This window comes from Bos grunniens, chromosome 5 (assembly GCF_055505025.1).
Source record: "Bos grunniens cultivar Pamir isolate PY7600 chromosome 5, Bosgru_T2T1.0, whole genome shotgun sequence".
Taxonomy (NCBI): Eukaryota; Metazoa; Chordata; class Mammalia; order Artiodactyla; family Bovidae; genus Bos; species Bos grunniens.
The window spans coordinates 32,417,260-32,438,830 of NC_141169.1; the positions used below are offsets into that span (position 1 = coordinate 32,417,260).

The 21,571-nt window shown below is 37.1% G+C and overlaps 1 protein-coding gene across 1 annotated transcript; it reads left to right on the forward strand.

Annotated features, from left to right (window-relative positions):
- The first annotated feature begins 5,904 nt into the window (after positions 1-5,904).
- LOC147371710 (olfactory receptor 8S1-like) lies at positions 5,905-6,893 on the forward strand. Its single transcript, XM_086403583.1, has one exon. The coding sequence runs from the start codon at positions 5,964-5,966 to the stop codon at positions 6,891-6,893; it is 930 nt and encodes a 309-aa protein (XP_086259709.1). The 5' UTR covers positions 5,905-5,963.
- Positions 6,894-21,571: the final 14,678 nt, after the last annotated feature.

Consider the following 21,571-nt stretch of genomic DNA (forward strand, 5'->3'; position numbering starts at 1 on the left):
TTCATGATGTATGTAAGTCAAATTATTATATCCTAAAAAAAAATTATTATATCCTAAACTTATACAGTGCTTGTCAATTATATCTCAATAAAACTATAAGAAAAAGTTCTGGTTAGAGAATTCAGGCCATAAAATGATGTAAAAGGCATCCAAATTAGAAAGGAAAGGAAGAATGATTCATTACAAATGACATGATTTTATATATAGAATATTGAATCATCCTTGCCTTCCTGGGATAAATCCCACTTGACCATGGTGTGTGATCCTTTTAATGTATTATTTAATACAGTTTGCTATTATTTTGTTGAGGATTTTTCCATTTATGTCCATCAGTGACATTTATCTGTAATTTTCTTTTTTTTTTTTCTGGTGTCTTTCTCTGATTTTGGCATCAGGGGTTGCTAATCTAGAATAAGTTCAAAAGTATTCTTTCCTCTTCATCTGTTTTATTTGTTTTGTTTTGTTGTAAATAGTTTGTAGAGAATAGGCATTAACTCTTCTTTAAATATTTGGTAGAATTCACCAGTAAAGCTAATTGGTTCTGGACTTTCGTTTATGTGAATTTTTTTTCTGATTCAATTTCACTACTGGTAATTGGTCTGTTAATATTTTTAATTTCTTCATGATTCATTACTGGTAGAATGTATGTTTCTAGGAATATACTCATTGTTTTCTAAGTTGATTTGCATTGTCGTATTAATTTTAGGTGTACAGCAAAGTGAATCAGTTATATATATGCATATATTCATGCTTTTTAGATTCTTTTCCCATATATGTCATTATAGAATATTGAGTAGAGCTCCCTGTGCTACACAGTAGGCCCTTATTAGTTATCTATTTTATACATAGTAGTGTATATTGATCCTCATCTCCCAATTTATCCACCCCCCCCCAAAACCCTGGTAACTATAAGTTTGTTTTCTACATCTGATTTTTATTTCTATTTTGTAAATAAATTCATGTGTATGCTTTAAAAAAAATCCACATATAAATGCCATCATATTATATTTGTCTTTGTCTACTGTTCTTCACTTAATATGACAATCTCTGGGTCCATCTATGTTGATGAAAATGGCCTTATTTTATTCTTTTATGGCTGAGTAATATTTCATTGTATATATGTACTACATCTTCTTTATTCATTCCTCTGTTGATGGACATTTAGGTTGCTTCTATGTCCTGGCTATTGTAAATAATGCTGCAGTGAACACTGTGGTACATATATCTTTTTGAATTATGGTTTTCTCCAGATATTTATGCCCAGGAGTAGGATTGTTGGATTATACGATAGCTCTATTTTTACTTTTTAAGGAACTTACGTGTTGTTTTCCATAGTTGCTGTACCAGCTCACGTTTCCACCAAGTGTAGAAGAGTTTTCTTTTCTCCATACCCTGTCCAACACGTATTGTTTTTATAGATTTTTTGATGATAGCCATTGTGATCAGTGTGAGGTGACATCTCAATTGTAGTTTGATTTGCATTTCTCTAATGATCAGTGATACTGAGGATCTTTTCATGTGCTTTTTAACTGTCTATATTTCTTTTTTGGAAAAATGTCTATTTAGATCTTTTGTCCATTTTTTGATTGGATTGATTTTCTGACATAAGCTGCATGAGATGTTTATTTATTTTGGAAATTAAACTCTTGTTGTAGATATTTCTTCATTTGCAAATATTTTCTCCAATTCTGGGGTTGTCTTTTTGTTTGGTTTATGGTTTTCTTTGCTGTGCAGAAGCCTTTAATTTTAACTAGGTTTCATTTTTTTATTTTCGTTTTTATTTTCATTACTCTATGAGGTGATATTACCGTGATTTATATCAAAGAGTGTTCTGCCTCTGTTTTACTCTAAGAATTTTAGTGTCTGGCCTTACATTTAGGTATCTGATCCATTTTGAGTTTATTTCTGTGTATGGTATTGGAGGATGTTCTAATTTCATTCTTTTACATGTAACTGTCTGAATTTCCTGGATTGTTGAGGAGGCTGTCCTTTCTCCATTATCTATTCTTGCCATTGGTGATTTGATAGGTAATTTGATAGGGATTATACTGAATCTGTAGATTTATTTTGACAATATTGATTCTTCTAATCCAATAACATGACATATTTTTCCATTTGTTTGTATTATCTTCAGTTTCTTTTATGAGCATCTTACAGTTTTCAGAGTATAGGTCTTTTGTCTCCTTAGGTAGATTTATTCTTAGGTATTTTTCATTGTTGATGCAGTGGTAAATGGGACTTAATTTCTCTTTCTGACATATTTTGTTTTTAGTATATAGGAATGCAAGTGATTTCTGTGCATTAATTTTATATGCTGCAACTTTACTGCATTCATTGATGAGATCTTACAGTTCTCTGGTAACATTTTTAGGATTTTCTGAGAGGCCTCCCAGGGTGGCACAATGGTAAAGAATCTGCCTGCCTATGCAGGAGATGCAAGAGACATGTCTGAGTTGGGAAGTCTCCTGGAATAGGAAATGGAAACCTACTCCAGTATTCTTGCCTGAAAAAAATTCCATAGGCAGAGGAGCCTGATGGGCTACAGTCCATGGGGTTGCAAAGGGTCAGACACAACTGAGCAAATGAGCACGACCATGTCATCTGCAAACTGACAGTTTTACGTCTTCTTTTCCAATTGTGTATCTTTTATTTCTTTTTCCTCTCTGATTGTTGTGGCTAGGACTTCCAGTACTATGTTGAATAAAAGTGTCATTAATGGAGGTACTTGCCTTTTTTCCTGAATTCTATGCTTTCTGGACCTAAATGTCTGTTTTCTTTCCCAGGTTAGGAACATTTCCAGTTATTAGCACTTCAAAATAACTTCTCTGCCCCTTTGTCTCCCTGTTCTTCTGGAATCCCAGTGATGTGAATGTAAGTATGCTTGATGTTCCTAAACTGTAATTTTTTAATTCATCTCTCTTTTTTCTCTTCTTCTTACATGATTTCTACTACTCTGTCTTATAGTTTGCTTGTTCATTTCTTTGTTTCATCTAAACTACTGTTGATTCTTCCTAGTGTGTTTTTTATTTTAGTTATTATATTCTTTGGTTCTGTTTGGTTCCTCTTTATATTTTCCAACTCTGTTAAACTTCTCACTGTGGTTATTCATTCTTCTCCCAAGTTTGTTCAGCATCTTTATGATTAAGTCCCCTATTTAAGAATAAGTTCCATTTCAAGAGTGTGTTCATAAGTCCAACAAAGTTAGCCTAGGTATCCAACTAACACAATTGGCTATATAGTACTATACTATAATAGGTTTATAATATTTTTGCACAAATAATACATAAAAATTAACACAAGAAATAAAATATTTGTAATCTAATAGTACAGTACCTTGCAAAGTACCATAGTACCTTTCTCCAAAGAAGACATCAGATGGCCAATAAATGCATGAAAATATATTCAATATCACTAGTTATTAAAGAAATGCAAATCAAAACTACAATGAGATGTCATCTCAAACCAGTCAAAATGGCCATCATCAAAAAATCTACAAACAATAAATGCTGGAGAGATTGTGGAGAAAAGGGAACCCTCTTACACTGTTGGTGGGAATATAAATTGATACAGCCACTATATAGATTCTTTAAAAAACTAAAAACAGAACTACCATATGATCCAGTGATCCCACTCCTTGGCATATATCCAGAGAAAATCATGGTTTGAAAGTATACCTATGCCCTGATGTTCATTGCAGTGCTGTTTCCAATAGCTGAGGTTTGGAAGCAACCTAAATGTCCATTGATAGATGAGGGGATAAAGAAAATATGGTTTGTATATACAGTGTAATATTAATCAGCCTAAAAGGGGATTAAATAATGCCATTTTCAGCAACTTGGATGGACCTAGAGATTATCATAATCCTTGAGGTAAGTCAGACAAAGAAACACAAATATGTGATATCACTTACATGCAGAATCTAAAAAACAAAAAATCATGTAAGTGAACTTGTTTACAAAACAGGAACAGACTCTCAGACTTAGAGAACAAACTTATAGTTACCAAGGGGAAAGGGTTGAGGGGAGGGGTAGATTGGGAGTTTGGGACTGACATGTACCCACTGCTATATTTAAACTAGATGATGAACAAGGACCTACTGTATAGCACTGGGGATGTTGCTCAATATTGTGTAATACTGTAGATGGGAAAATTATTTGAAAAAGAATACATAAATGTGTATGTATAACTGAATCACCTTAAGAGACAGCTGCTCCCCCGAGTTTATTACATTATTCACAGTAGCCAAGATATTGCAGCAAACTTAGTGTCTATTGATGGGCAAATAATTAAAGAAATATATAACAGACTATTACTCAGTCGTCAAAAAGAAGAAATCCGTATTTGACATAGTTGGACTTAGAAGGCAGTATGTTAAATGAAATGAATGAGAAGGAGAAAGACCGTGAATAATCTCACTTATATGTGGAATCTTAAAAGCTTAACTCATAGAAATAAAAAGTAGATGGTACTTAGCAGGGGCTTAAGGGTTGGGGAAATGAGTTGATTTTGATCAAAGGATGCAAACTTATAAGTAAATTCAAAGGATTTAATGTACAGCATGGTGGTTATAATTAACAACACTGTATTGTATACTTGAATGTTAGGATAGTAGGTCTTAAGTTTTATCACCACAAAGAAAAGGTAATTTCATGAGGGGATCTGTTAACTGATGTTATTGTGGTAATCACTTTGCAACATATGTATGTATGTATATATATATACATACATACACACTTATATGTGTGTGTGTGAAATAAACATGTTGTACACCTTAAAGTTACATATATTCTGTCAAATACATCTCAGTAATACTGAGGATGAGGGGAGTTTTGTCCAGTAAGTCTAAAGTCTTAGGTGCCTTAGGGACAGTTTCTGTCAATTTAAGTTTTCTTTTATGGCCCATGATTTCATATTTCTTTTGTGTGCATCATGATTTTTTGTTGAAAACTGGACATTTTAATATCATAATATTATAACCCTGAAAATTAGATTTTTACTCTTTTCTATTTTTTATATCTGAAGGTTGTAGTCAACTATTGTTCAATAAATTTTCCAATTTATTTTTGCAAAAGCAGTTCAGTGTTGTGTGTGCTCAGTGAAGTATCTTTTCCTCAAGCTTGTGTTCAACAAGTACTTTGCCAGAGATTTTTTTGAATGCTAAAAGGTAAAAATTTTAAAACACCACCCTCCTCTAGTTTTTGAAGATTCACTCCATGCTAAAGCACTCATTTAGTATTTTCCCAGATAGATTGTTAACAATTCTTAGACTTCTCTCCCACTTGCAGTGAAACTAGGGATCAGCCAGAGGTGAAAGCATAAGATCGACTCTGGTCTTCTCTGAACATGAGTGCTACTGGACATGCATATGGCTTTTAAAATTCCCTAGTATACACAGCCAGTTTTGAATGCTCTAATTTAATTTCCCAAAGAAACTCTCTTTCTAGATTTTCTTCTCAGTCTGTTGATGGTCTGTTGTATGTTTTAATCATAATCTTTTGCCCCAGGCAGCTACAGATTTCTCATTACTCTTACAACGTTTTCAAGCAGTATGGGCCACGTTTGAACCCTGTGTGATTTCATGTGAAACAGAGACAGAGCACCTTGAATAGGTCCTTCAGGTAGTTCTCAGACAAGTTAAAATACACTGTGAGTGAGTTATGGCTCCCTCCAGACCTCAGACCATGGTTCCACTCTAGGCCAACTTCAGGCTGGCCACTGGACCTAGGAGTTAGGCAAGGGTAAATAAAAATGCCACAAAGCTTTCCTCCTATTTTTAAGTTGCCTTTTTCTTGGTTCAGTGTTTACTTGGTTGCTGTGCACCTTTGATTATTTCCCAGAGTACCAACAAAGTTAGTCCTGACAGCTTCTGCTTGGTTTTGTTGTTTCTGTAGAAGAAGAGCTTGGCACTCCACACTCTGTCATTTTGCTGTTCCTTTTTTTATTTCTAGACTAGATTTCTCTAAATGGCCTTGGGGAACCACAGCACTATCACTGAATTCATTCTCCTTGGACTGTCTGCAGACCCTCATGTCCAGGCGTTATCCTTTGTGTTCTTCCTAGCAATTTACCTCCTGACTCTGCTGGGTAACCTGACAATGATGCTGGTGATCAGAACCGATTCTCACCTCCACACTCCCATGTACTTCTTCCTGAGTCACCTTTCTTTCCTAGATTTTTGCTTCTCTTCTGCCACAGTACCCAAGATGCTGGAAATTCTCCTGTCTCAGAAGAAAACAGTCTCTGTGGAGGCCTGTCTAGCTCAAGTCTTCTTTGTGTTTGACTTGGGGGGCACTGAAGCCTGTCTGCTCTCAGTTATGGCCTATGATCGCTACGCTGCCATCTGCCACCCTCTGCTCTATGGCAAGAAGATGAGCAACCAGCTCTGTAAAGGTCTGGTGTTAGGTTCCTGGAGCCTGGGTTTTCTGGACGCATTCATCAACATCCTTCTAGCTATGGATTTTGACTTCTGTAGGGATCAGTTTATCCCCTACTACAGCTGTGAGCTGCCCTCTCTCTTTCCCCTTTCCTGCTCTGATGTCTCCACCAGTTTCACTATTCTGCTCTGCTCTAGTCTCCTGCATGGGCTGGGAACCTGTTTCCTAATCATACTGTCTTACACTCTCATTGTTTCTACCATCCTAAATATCCGCTCCTCTTCATATAGAAGCAAGGCCTTCTCCACCTGCTCTTCCCACCTCACTGCAGTGCTCCTATTTTATTGTTCAGCTTTCCTTCGCCATATAGTGCCAACCTTGGGCTCTCCACAGGAGTTGATCTTCTCTGTACAATACAGTGTGATCACTCCCTTAATGAATCCCCTTATCTATAGCCTGAAGAACAATGAGGTGAAAGCAGCTATGAAAAGGACCTTTAGAAAATATCTCCATTGCTAGTGACCAAAGACAGAAGGTGATGAAGGGTTATCTTACTATACCAGGATATCTTGTTAGTTAACAATATAGTAACTTCCTGATTATTCCAATATTGGATCTGAGAAAAGCATCTTAAAATTCATAAAGGTATTTGGAGTACAGCCCATAGGCTTGTACTAATCTTAGGACCTGGCTTCACCCACCAGTGGCTGAGCAACAGCATGAAGTCTTCTTGACCCTGACTTCATCCACCAGTAAACCAGCACTAGCCCCACCTGGGATTAGTGGGATTGACAGTCACCCACCTCATGACTAGTCCTGCCAACCGGTAGGACAAACTAGTCCTACTAACCAGTTACTGGCAGCCTCCACACAAGACAGGGCCTAGAAAACAACCAAACCAGAGACCAGTCAAGCCTACCAGACCTCCCACATAGTCAGCCTACCACAACAGAAGGACCCATTCAGCACTCATAGTGGGGAACTGTAAGGTATACAGCTTGGATGAGGAGAGGGTAGCACACTACTGCATGCATAGGATATCTCCTATAAAAGGCCACTTTTCCAGAGTTTGGAAATGCAACCAAAATACCAGATACACAAAAATACAAATAGCAACTTAGGCAAAATGAAGTGACAGTTTCAAACAAAGAAAAAAGATAAAACCCCAGGAAAAGGACTAAATGAAATAAGGATAGGCAATTTACCCAAGAAAGGATTCAGGGTAGCGATCATAAAGATGATCAAAGAGCTTGGGAGAAGAATGGATGCTCAGAGTGATAAGTTTGGTGTTTTTAACAAAGAATTAGAAAATACAAAGAAAAATCAGAGATGAAGAGTCCAATAACTGAAAAAGAAAGAATCCAATAACTGAAATGAGAAGTACACAAGAAAGAATCAGTGGTAGGCTGAATGATAGAGAAATGGATCAATGAGTAGTAAGACAGAATAGTGGAAATCAATGATGCCATCAGAAAAGAATGAAAAACAAAAGAATGAAAAGAAATGGGGACTGTTTAAGAGATCTCTGATACAATATCAAATATATTATCATTCACATCAAATGAGTCCCAGAATGTGAAGACAGAAAGAAATGGTCTGAGAACATATTTGAAGACATAATAGCTAAGAACTTCCCTAACTTGGGAAAGGAAACAACCAAATCCAAGAAGCCCAATGAGTCCTATGCAGGGATAAACCAAAGAAGAAAACCCCAAGACACATAGTATTAAAATGACAAAAGTAAAGATACAGAGAGAATATTAAAAGCAGCAATGGGACAGCAACAAATAATACACAAGGGAATCCACATGAGGCTATGAGCTGAATTTTGAGCAGAAACTCTACAGACCAGAAAGGAGTGGAATGATTTATTTAAAGTGATAAAAGGGAAAAATGTATAACTAAGAATGCTCTACACAGTAAGGCCCTCATTCAGATTTGATGGAGAGATCTAAAGCTTTACTGAGTAGCAAAGCTAAAACAGTACAGTTTCACCAAACTGGGCTTACAAATAAAGATAAAGGTGAAAATAAAAAGGCCAAGTGCAGGGGTCCAGCCTCGGCTGATCCAGGGAGGTCAAAGTGGGGACAGCGTCAGCGAGGATCAGGATACAATAGCTTCAATTAGATATTAATTAAAGATATAAAGAGTAATAGAATGAGGATAGCTCAGTAGGAAAATTCAGTGGAGAAAAGAGGCTGAGTAGCTTGGTTTACGCGGGAGACCAATAAAACTTCAAGACAAGAAGTTTGCACCACTTACGTAGGCCGCAGGCGTCCTTCCATTCTCCCGAAGGAGAGGAGACACTGAGGCCTCCCCGGTCGGATCTTAGAAGCCCAGGCATAATTAGTAAGCATGGTGGGTTCCGCACTCCCGATGGAGACTCAGCCAGAGTGAGAGAGAGAGCGACATGGGGAGACCAGTCTTTCGAGGAACTGATCCCAATTCTTTATTTTCCATGGTCTACTTTTATACACTGAGATGTTATGCAAAAGTCACGTGGGGTCAGCAGTCCTGACTTTTATCAAAGTCAGGTGCTTCATACAAATGTATACAGAGGTCTTAGGGGTGTTACATCATCTTCTGGCCAGGGGGGCCTGCTGACAATTTATGACCCTCTCCTTGTGACAGCGGTCAGTCAACCAGAACACTTATTTCTCCAGGGGTGATTATTCTTAAAACAGACGCCACCCAAATAAAGTTACATTCCTATAGGGTGACGGTGTAGTGGGTTTTAGTTAAGGAAAGAATTTACTTAGCCTAAGGTCTAACGTGATTAATATCAAAGGTTAATACTTATTTCTTCTATATATTCATTAATGTGTATAAGGGCAGGAGATGTGGAGACTTAGCAACAAACATTGGCTCAACAAATGAAAAACCCTTCACCAATACAATTTCTAATCAGCCCACTATACTTATAGTTTTCTAACTTTTCTAAGCAACCTGTTTTTAGAAGGTTTAAAGCATCTCGTGCTTCTCACGGTTGGGAGGCTGTGAGCAATCACATGTGGCCAGACGAGCCTGTCAGGCAGGCCAGAGAACCTTCAGAGGAGTTTGTAGGTTAAAACACTCTTGTCATGCCCAGGAGTTTTTATTAACTGGAGCTCTAAGTTAACTCCTTCTCTGAAAGAGGTGGTGGGGGACAGCCCCCCGTGAAGTCAGAGGTGTAGGTGAGAGCACAAAGTAGTAAAGTAGGCAGGCTCTGGTAATGGGGGTAGATGCTCGAGGATTTCCAGGGGGACTCCTGAGGCTCATTCCCGCTTTTGCATATGTTGAGCCTCCTTCCTCATGACCTTTGCCGTGGGCGGAGTGCCTCACTCTGGCCCCCAACAGCCAAGCTTAAAAATATGAAAATTATGAAATGGGAAAGCTCTTCAGTAAAGGCAAACATATAGTAAAGGTAAAGAACATTGGTAAAAGCAAGCATATAGTAAAGATAGGAAATCATTTCATACATAAAACTAGTAGGAAGATTAAAAAAAAATTTTTTTTTAAGTAGTAGAATCATCTATATCCAGAATAAGCAGTTAATGGATACACTATCATGAGAACGCTGGGCTGGAAGAAGCACAAGCAGGAATCAAGATTGCCAGGAGAAATATCAATAAACTCAGATATGCAGATGACACCCCCTTATGGCAGAAAGTGAAGAGGAACTAAAAAGCCTCTTGATGAAAGTGAAAGAGGAGAGTGAAAAAGTTGGCTTAAAGCTCAACATTCAGAAAATGAAGAACATGGCATCTGGTCCCACTACTTCATGGGTAATAGAGGGGGAAACAGTGTCAGACTTTATTTTGGGGGGCTCCAAAATCACTGCAGATGGTGACTGCAGCCATGAAATTAAAGACGCTTACTCCTTGGAAGGAAAGTTATGACCAACCTAGACAGCATATTAAAAAGCAGAGACACTACTTTGCCAACAAAGGTCAGTCTAGTCAAGGCTGTGGTTTTTCCAGTAGTCATGTATGGATGTGAGAGTTGGACTATAAAGAAAGCTGAGCGCCGAAGAATTGATGCTTTTGAACTGTGGTGTTGGAGAAGACTCTTGAGAGTCCCTTGGACTGCAAGGAGATCCAACCAGTCGATTCTAAATGAGATCAGTCCTGGGTGTTCTTTGGAAGGAATGATGCTAAAGCCAAAACTCCAGTACTTTGGCCACCTCATGTGAAGAGTTGAGTCATTGGAAAAGACTCTGATGCTGGGAGGGATTGGGGGCAGGAGGAAAAGGGGACGACAGAGGATGAGATGGCTGGATGGCATCACCAACTCGATGGACGTGAGTTTGAGTGAACTCTGGGAGTTGGTGATGGACAGGGAGGCCTGGCACGCTGCAATTCATGGGGTCGCAAAGAGTTGGACACGACTGAGTGAACTGAATTGAACTGAACTGAAATATAAAATATGATATCAAAATAGTAATGATGAGGGTAAGAGAGTATACACACAGGGTTTTTAATGCATTTGAAAGTAAGAGATCAACAACTTAAAAAATATATATGTGTGTGTGTGTGTGTGTGTGTGTGTGTATACACTTATCCCTCATGTATAAAACAAAAAGCTATACTAGATTCATACACACAAAAGAAAACAGAATCAAATACAGTCTTCAAATCATAAGAAAAAAAAAAAAGAACAAAACAGATCCACAAAACAACCTCCAAACAATAAAAAAGAGCAACAAGAATATACATATCTATAATTACTTTATTTTTTAATATAAATTTATTTATTTTAATTGGAGGCTAATTACTTTACAATATTGTATTGGTTTTGCCATACATCAACATGAATCCGCCACGGGTGTACATGTGTTCCCCATCCTGAACTCCCCTCCCACCTCCCTCCCCATACCATCCCTCTGGGTCATCCCAGTGTACCAGCCCCGAGCAGCCTGTATCATGCATTGAACCTGGACTGGCGATTCGTTTCTTATATGACATTATACATGTTTCAATGCCATTCCCCCAAACCATCCCACCCTCGCCCTCTCCCAGAGTCCAAAAGACTGTTTTATACATCTGTGTCTCTTTTGCTGTCTCGCATACAGGGTTATCATTACCGTCTTTCTAAATTCCATATATATGCATTAGTATACTATATTGGTGTTTTTCTTTCTGGCTTACTTCACTGTGTATAATAGGCTCCAGTTTCATCCACCTCATTAGAACTGATTCAAATGTATTCTTTTTAATGGCTGAGTAATACTCCATTGTATATATGTACCACAGCTTGCTTATCAATTCGTCTACTGATGGACATCTAGGTTTCTTCCATGTCCTGGCTATTATAAACAGTGCTGCGATGAACATTGGGGTACACGTGTCTCTTTCAATTCTGGTTTCCTCGGTGTGTATGCCCAGCAGTGGGATTGCTGGGTCGTATGGCAGTTCTATTTCCAGTTTTTTAAGGAATCTCCACACTGTTCTCCATAGTGGCTGTACTAGTTTACATTCCCACCAACAGTGTAAGAGGGTTCCCTTTTCTCCACACCCTCTCCAGCACTTATTTCTTGTAGACTTTTTGGATAGCAGCCATTCTGACTGGCATGAAATGGTACCTCATTGTGGTTTTGATTTGCATTTCTCTGATAATGAGTGATGGTGAGCATCTTTTCATGTGTTTGTTAGCCATCTGAAGTGATGAACATAGATGCAAAACTCCTTAACAAAATTCTAGCAAACAGAATCCAACAACATATTAAAAAGATCATACATCATGACCAAATGGGCTTTATCCCAGGGATACAAGGATTCTTCAATATAATTACTTTAAATACAATAAATACTCCAGTTAAAAGACAGAGTGGTTTAATGGATACAAAAATAAGACATGTATATATGCCATCTACAAGACACTCACTTCATATCTAAAGACTAAGAAAGACTTAAAGTGAAGGAATAGAAAAATGTATTCCATGTAAATGGAAATCAAAAGAAAGCCAAAGTAGCAATACATGTATCAGACAAAATATACTTTAAAAAGAAGACTGTTACATGAGACAATGAAGGACACTACATAATGATCAAGGGATAAATATAAGATATAACTAATGTAAATACATATGTACCAACATCAGTTCAGTTCAGTCACTCAGTCATGTCTGACTCTGTGACCCCATGGACTGCAGCACTTCAGGCTTCCCTGTCCATCACCAAATCCCAGAACTTGCCAAAATTCATGCCCATCAAGTTTGTGATGCCATCGAACCCTCTCATCCTCTGTCATCACCTTCTCCTTCTGCCTTCAATCTTTCCCAGCATCAGAGTCTTTTCAAATGAGTCTACTTCTTTGCATCAGGTGGCCAAAGTATTGGAGCTTCAGCTTCTGCATCAGTCCTTTCAATGAATATTCAGGACTGATTTCCTTTAGGATTGACTGGTCTGATCTCCTTGCTGTCCAAGGGACTTTCAAGAGTCTTCTCCAACACCACGGTTCAAAAGCACCAATTCTTCGGCTCCCAACACAGGAACACCTAAATACATAAAGCAAATATTAACAGACACAAAGGGAGAAATTGACAGCAACACAAGAGTAGTAGGGGACTTAACCCCCCACTTATATCAATGGTATATTGATGTAATCATTTCTCAATGTATGCATACTGAAGCATCACATTATATACCTTAAATATACAAAAAAAATTTTTGTCAATCTTACTTCAGTAAAGCTGTGGAAAATTATTAATTTAGGGGAAAATGCAATGTAGTTTTCAGGATAGGATTAAGAAGCAGAAAATAAGAACATAAGTGGAAACAACTGATTAAATCTGAATGAAGTCTGTTATATAATTAATAATATATTTCTAATGTAGACTTACTAGTTTTAAAATTTTATTATGGTTATATAGGAATTTAGTATTAGGAGGAGGGTGAATAGTTTATAGGAAATCTTGTTTTATTAGAAATTGTTAAGTTGAAGCTATTACAAGATAAAAAGAATTTACTTTTTTACATATTAAAAAAGAAAATTATCTCATAAAGCCTGAAAAGTAATTTGATAAAATTTAACAGCCATTTTCACGATAAATCTCCCAGCAAAAGAACCATAAAAAGTAGGGTTATCTCATGAAATGTATCTACAACACACTTACAGTTAATGTCATACTTTATTGTGACATATTGAAACCGTTATTCCTAAGATCAGAAACAAGGCTAGGATTATCACTACCATCACTTCTCTTTAACATTGTACTACACATGCACCTACATCAGTTAATCTGTGGCAAAGAAGGCAAGAATATACAATGGAAAAAAGAAAATTTTCAAAAAGTGGGCTGGGAATGCTGGACAGCTACAGGTAAATTAATGAAATTAAAACATCCCCTCACACCATTTGAGGTGATGTTTTGATAGATCAATTGGTAAAGAATCCGCCTGCAATGCAGGAGACCCTGGTTTGATTCCTGGGTCAGGAAGGTCAGCTAGAGAAGGGATAGGCTACCCACTCCAGTATTCTGGCCTGCATAATTCCATGGGCTCTATAGTCCATGGGGTCTCAAAGAGTCTGGCACGACTGAGTGACTTTCATTTTCCTCAAAAGTAAACTAAAAATTGTTTAAAGATCTGAAGCTAGGATATGACACTGTAAAATTCATAGAAGATAGGCAAAACATTCTCTGACATAAATCATAGCAATATTTCCCTAAATCTGTCTGCCGAGGGAAAAGAAGTGGAAGCAAAAATATATGGCACCCAACCAAGCTTAAAAGCTTTTGCACAACAAAGAAAACCATCAGCAAAATGAAAAGGCCACCTATGGAATGGGACAACCTAGGTTGTTTTGAAAATTTCTCATGTATCCTGAGAATCTAAAAGTCCATATTCATCTGTAGGACTGTGTGTATGCCAAACAGTTACACACTGAGAAAAGACATAGGAAGACTAAGCTCTCACACTTGACCTATCTTAAGGGTCTGTGCAAGCAGAAAGTAAAAGATAAGGTGGCGTTATGATTTATAGTTATAAATTATAAACTTCCAGGCAAACCTGTTGAAGATATGCCTCAACATGTACACGGAGCACCTCAGCAAAGACTTGAAAGACATTATTTCTATGCATGTAAAGAAATCTCTCTTCAGTCATGTGCTGACCACTAAGATAACCAAGCACAGACTTCAGTGACCACAGTCAACAAAGAATACAGTCTTTAAGAGTTAGTTCAATAAAGTTACTAAACAAACACACAACAGCAATGACCGGGTGAAGAAGGACCATCTTCACATTATGCCACGTTATGTTACTTTAACGTCTGGCTTCAACAAAACATTAAAAAACTTGCTAAGAATAAGGTATGGCCCATACAAAGGGGAAAAAAGCAGTCAGTAGTAACTGTCCCTGAAGTATCCCAGGTTTATTAGACAAAAACTTTTAATAATCTATTTTAAGTGTGTTCAAAGGACTAAATAAAACTACAACTAAAGGAAAGAGTGAGAACAGTGCTTTATCAAATAGAGAATATCAATAAAAATATCAATTGTTTATAAAAGGAAACAAATAGAAATTCTAGAGTTGAAAAGTATTATATTTGAAGTGAAAAATTCACTAGAGGAGGTTAACAGAAAATTTTAACAAAAACTTAGAAAATGATCAATTGAGATCAATCCAAAGTACATTTCACACAGAAGTTTGTATATAAATGTTCACAGAACCACAGTCATTATAGCCCCAAATTGGAAAAGAATTTACTATACATCAACTGATAATTGGATAAACAAAATATGATATAATCACACATATATATTATTTAGTCATAAAAAGGAATGAAGTACTGATTTATGCTACGGCAACAAAAACATTATGCTAAGTTAAATAAGTAAGATATGAAAGACCTCATATTATATGATTTCATTTATATTGAATGTCCAAAATAGGCATTGCCAGGGTTGGGGGAGAGAGATGGAAAGAAGTGATTTCTGATTGGCACGGGTTTTCTTTTTGGATGATGAAAATATTCTGGAATTAGTAGTGATAGTAGCATGACTTTGTTAATATACTAAAAAGCCTCTACTAAATTGTTCAGTTAAAAATAGTGAGTTTTATGGCATGTGGGTTGTATCTCAAATTTTAAAAGCATTTGTGTTCTATACACAGTCAAGAACAGTTATTAAATAAAAATATTTTAAATGGTACCATTTATTATCATCAAAGAGATTAAATATGTAGGAATAAGTTGAAGATTAATACTTTAACACTGAAAACTACTACTTAATGGGAAAAATTAAAGGAGAGGAAAATAAATATAGAGAGAGGGCAGTCCTAAGATGGCAGAGGAATAGGATGGGGAGACCACTTTCTCCCCCACAAATTCATCAAAAGAACATTTAAACGCTGAGTAAATTCCACAAAACAACTTGTGAATGATGGCAGAGGACATCAGACACCCAGAAAAGCAGGCCATTGTCTTTGAAAGGAGATGGAGAAGTCTTGAGGCTACTGTAAAAATAAGACTGAAAACCAGAAGCAGGAGGCTTAAGTCCAAATCCTGAGAACACCAGAGAACTCCTGACTCCATGGAACATTAATTGGTAGGAGCTCATCAAACACCTCCATACCTACACTGAAACCAAGCACCACCCAAGGGCCAACAAGTTCCAAAGCAAGAGATACTATGCAAATTCTCCAGCAACATAGGAACACTGCCCTCAGCTTCAATATACAGGCTTCCCAAAGTCACTCCAAACCCGTTGACATCTCATAACTCATTACTGAACACTTCATTGCACTCCAGAGAGAAGAAATCCAGCTCCACCTACCAAAACACTGACACAAGCTTCCCTAACCAAGAAACCTTGACAAGCCACCCGTACAACCCCACCCACTGCGAGGAAACTCCACAATAAAGAGAATTCCACAAACTGCCAGAATACAGAAAGGCCACCCAAAATGAAGCAATATGAACAAGATGAAGAGACAGAGGTATACCCAGCAGGTAAAGGAACAGGATAAACGCCCACCAAACCAAACAAAAGAGGAAGAGATAGGGAATCTACCTGATAAAGAATTCCAAATAATGATAGTGAAAATGATCCAAAATCTTGAAATCAAAATGGAATCACAGATAAATAGCCTGGAGACAAGGACTGAGAAGATGCAAGAAAGGTTTAACAAGGACCTAGAAGAAATAAAAAAGAGTCAATATATAATGAATAATGCAATAAATGAGATAAAAAACACTCTGGAGGGAACAAATACTAGAATAACAGAGGCAGAAGATAGGATTAGTGAGGTAGAAGATAGAATGGTAGAAATAAATGAATCAGAGAGGAAAAGAGAAAAATGAATTAAAAGAAATGAGGACAATCTCAGAGATCTCTGGGACAATGTTAAACACCCCAACATTCGAATCACAGGAGTCCCAGAAGAAGAAGACAAAAAGAAAGACCATGAGAAAATACTTGAAGAGATAATAGTTGAAAACTTCCCTAAAATGGGGAAGGAAATTATCACCCAAGTCCAAGAAACCCAGAGAGTCCCAAACAGGATAAACCCCAGGCAAAACACCCCAGGACACATATTAATCAAATTAACAAAGATCAAACACAAAGAACAAATATTAAAAGCAGCAAGGGAAACACAACAAAAATCACACAAGGGGATTCCCATAAGGATAACAGCTGATCTTTCAATAGAAACTCTTCAGGCCAGGAGGGAATGGCAGGACATACTTAAAGTGATGAAAGAAAATAACCTACAGCCCAGATTATTGTACCCAGCAAGGATCTCATTCAAATATGAAGGAGAAATCAAAAGCTTTACAGACAAGCAAAAGCTGAGAGAATTCAGGACCACCAAGCCAGCTCTCCAACAAATGCTAAAGGATCTTTACTAGACAGGAAACACAAAAAGGGTGTATAAACTCAAGCCCAAAACAATAAAGTAAATGGCAACGGGATCATACTTATCAATAATTACCTTAAAGGTAAATGGGTTGAATGCCCCAATCAAAAGACAAAGACTGGCTGAATGGATAAAAAAACAAGACCCCTATGTATGTTGTCTACAAGAGACCCAATTCAAAACAAGGGACATATACAGACTGAAAGTGAAGGGCTGGAAAAAGATATTCCATGCAAATAGAGACCAAAAGAAAGCAGGAGTACTCATATCAGATAAAATAGACTTTATTTTTTTTTAAATATAAATTTATTTATTTTAATTGAAGGTTAATTGAAAAGAGACAAAGAAGGACACTACATAATGTTCAAAGGATCAATCCAAGAAGAAGATATAACAATTACAAATGTATATGCACCCAACATAGGAGCACTGCAATATGTAAGACAAATGCTAACAAGTATGAAAAGGGAAATTAACAATAACACAATAATAGTGGGAGACTTTAACACCCCACTCACACCTATGGATAGATCAACTAAACAGAAAATTAACAAGGAAACACAAACTTTAAATGATACAATAGACCAATTAGACTTAATTGATATCTATAGGACATTTCACCCCAAAAAATGAATTTCACCTTTTTCTTAAGTGCACACAGAACCTTCTCCAGGATAGATCACATCCCACATCCTGGGCCATAAATCTAGCCTTAGTAAATTCAAAATTTGAAATCATTCCAAGCGTCTTTTCTGACCACAATGCAGTAAGATTAGATCTCAATTACAGGAGAAAAACTATTAAAAATTCCAACATATGGAGACTGAACAACACACTGCTGAATAACCAACAAATCACAGAAGAAATCACAGAAGAAATCAAAAAAATGCATATAAATGAATGAAAATGAAAACACAACAACCCAAAACCTGTGGGACACTGTAAAAGCAGTGCTAAGGGGAAGCTTCATAACAATACAGGCATATCTCAAGAAACAAGAAAAAAGTCAAATAAATAACCTAACTCTACACCTAAAGCAACTAGAAAAGGAAGAAATGAAGAACCCCAGGGTTAGTAGAAGGAAAGAAATCTTAAAAATTAGGGCAGAAATAAATGCAAAAGAAACAAAACAGACCATAGCAAAAATCAACAAAGTCAAAAACTGGTTCTTTGGGAGGATAAATAGAATTGACTAGCCATTAGCCAGACTCATCAAGAAACAAAGGGAGAAAAATCAAATCCATAAATTAGAAGTGAAAATGGAGAGATCACAACAGACAACACAGAAATACAAAGGATCATAATAGACTACTATCAGCAATTATATACCAATAAAATGGACAACGTGGAAGAAATGGACAAATTCTTAGAAAAGTACAACTTTCCAAAACTGAACTAGGAAGAAATAGAAAATCTTAACAGACCCACACAAGCATGGAAATTGAAACTGTAATAAAAAAAATCTTCCAGCAAACAAAAGCCCAGGTCCAGACGGCTTCACAGCTGAATGCTACCAAAAATTTAGAGAAAAGCTAACACCTATCCTATTCAAGTTTTCCAGAAAATTCAGAGGAAGGTAAACTTCCAAACTCATTCTATGAGGCCACCATCACCCTAACACCAAAACCTGACAAAGATCCCACAAAGAAAAAGGAAACTACAGGCCAATATCACTGATGAACATAGATGCAAAAATCCTTAACAAAATTCTAGCAATCAGAATCCAACAACACATTAAAAAGATCATACACAATGACCAAGTGGGCTTTATCCCAGGGATGCAAGGATTCTTCAATATCTGCAAATCAATCAATGTAATACACCACATTAACAAATTGAAAAATAAAAGCCATATGATTCTCTCAATAGATGCAGAGAAAGCCTTTGACAAAATTCAACAGGAATAGAAAGCAGGAATAGAAGGAACATACCTCAACATAACAAAAGCTATATATGACAAACCCACAGCAAACATTATCCTCAATGGTGAAAAATTGAAAGATTTCCCCTAAAGTCAGGAACAAGACAAGGGTGCCCCCTCTCACCATTACTATTCAATATCATTTTGGAAGTTTTGACCACAGCAATCAGAGCAGAAAAAGAAAGAAAAGGAATCCAAATTGGAAAAGAAGAAGTAAAACTCTTACTGTTTGCAGATGGCATGATCCTCTACATAGAAAACCCTAAAGACTCCACCAGAAAATTACTAGAGCTAATCAATGAATATAGTAAAGTCGCAGGGTATAAAATCAATACACAGAAATCCTTTGCATTCCTATACACTAATAATGAGAAAATAGAAAGAGAAATTAAGGAAACAATTCCATTCACCATTGTAACGAAAAGAATAAAATACTTAGGAATATATCTACCTAAAGAAAATAAAGACCTATATATAGAAAACTATAAAACACTGGTGAAAGAAATCAAAGAGGACACTAATAGATGGAGAAATATACTATGTTCATGGATCAGAAGAATCAATATAGTGAAAATGAGTATACTACCCAAAGCAATCTATAGATTCTATGCAATCCCTATCAAACTACCAACGGTATTTTTCACAGAGTAGAACAAATAATTTCACAATTTGTATAGAAATACAAAAAACCTTGAATAGCCAAAGAATCTTGAGAAAGAAAAATGGAACTGGAGGAATCAAGCTGCCTGACTTCAGGCTCTACTACAAAACCACAGTCATCAAGACAATATGGTACTGACACAAAGACAGAAATATAGATCAATAGAACAAAATAGAAAGCCCATAGATAAATCCATGCACCTATGGACACCTTATTTTTGACAAAGGAGGCAGGAATATACGATAGATTAAAGACAATCTCTTTAACAAGTGGTGCTGGGAAAACTGGTCAACCACGTGTAAAAGAATGAAACTACAACACTTTCTAATACCATACACAAAAATAAATTCAAAATGGATTAAAGATCTAAACGTAAGATCAGAAACTATAAAACTCCTAGAGGAGAACATAGGCAAAACACTCTCCAACATAAATCATAGCAGGATCCTCTATGACCCACCTCCCAGAATATTGGAAATAAAAGCAAAAATAAACAAATGGGACCTAATAAATGAAAAGCTTCTGAACAACAACAAGGGAAACTCTAAACAAGGTGAAAAGACAGCCTTCAGAATGGGAGAAAATCATAGCAAATGAAGCAACTGACAAACAACTAATCTCAAAAACATCCAAGCAACTCCTCCAGCTCAATTCCAGAAAAATAAACGACCCAATCAAAAAATGGGCCAAAGAACTAAACAGACATTTCTCCAAAGAAGACATACAGATAGCTAACAAACATATGAAAAATCCTCACCATCACTCACTATCAGATCAGATCAGTCGCTCAGTAGTGTCCGACTCTTTGCGACCCCATGAATCGCAGCACGCCAGGCCTCCCTGTCCATCACCAACTCCCGGAGTTCACTGAGACTCACGTCCATCGAGTCAGTGATGATGCCATCCAGCCATCTCATCCTCTGTCGTCCCCTTCTCCTCTTGCCCCCAATCCCTCCCAGCATCAGAGTCTTCTTTTCCAATGAGTCAACTCTTCGCAGGAGGTGGCCAAAGTACTGGAGTTTCAGCTTTAGCATCATTCCTTCCAAAGAAATCCCAGGGCTGATCTCCTTCAGAATAAACTGATTGGATCTCCTTGCAGTCCAAGGGACTCTCAAGAGTCTTCTCCAACACCACAGATCAAAAGCATCAATTCTTCGGCGCTCAGCCTTCTTCACAGTCCAACTCTCACGTCCATACATGACCACTGGAAAAACCATAGCCTTGACTAGATGGACCTTTGTTGGCAAAGTAATGTCTCTGCTTTTGAATATGCTATCTAGGTTGGTCATAACTTTCCTTCCAAGGAGTAAGCATCTTTTAATTTCATGGCTGCAATAACCATCTGCAGTGATTTTGGAGCCCAGAACAATAAAGTCTGACACTGTTTCCACTGTTTCCCCAACTATTTCCCATGAAGTGATGGAACAGATGCCATGATCTTCGTTTTCTGAATGTTGAGCTTTAAGCCAACTTTTTCACTCTCCACTTTCACTTTCATCAACAGGCTTTTGAGTTCCTCTTCACTTTCTGCCATAAAGGTGGTGTCATCTGCATATCTGAGGTTATTGATATTTCTCCCGGCAATGCAAATCAAAACCACAATGAGGTACCATTTCATGCCAGTCAGAATGGTTGCTATCCAAAAGTCTACAAGCAATAAATGCTGGAGAGGGTGTGGAGAAAAGGGAACCCTCTTATACTGTTGGTAGGAATGCAAACTAGTACAGCCACTATGGAGAACAGTGTGGAGATTCCTTAAAAAACTGGAAATAGAACT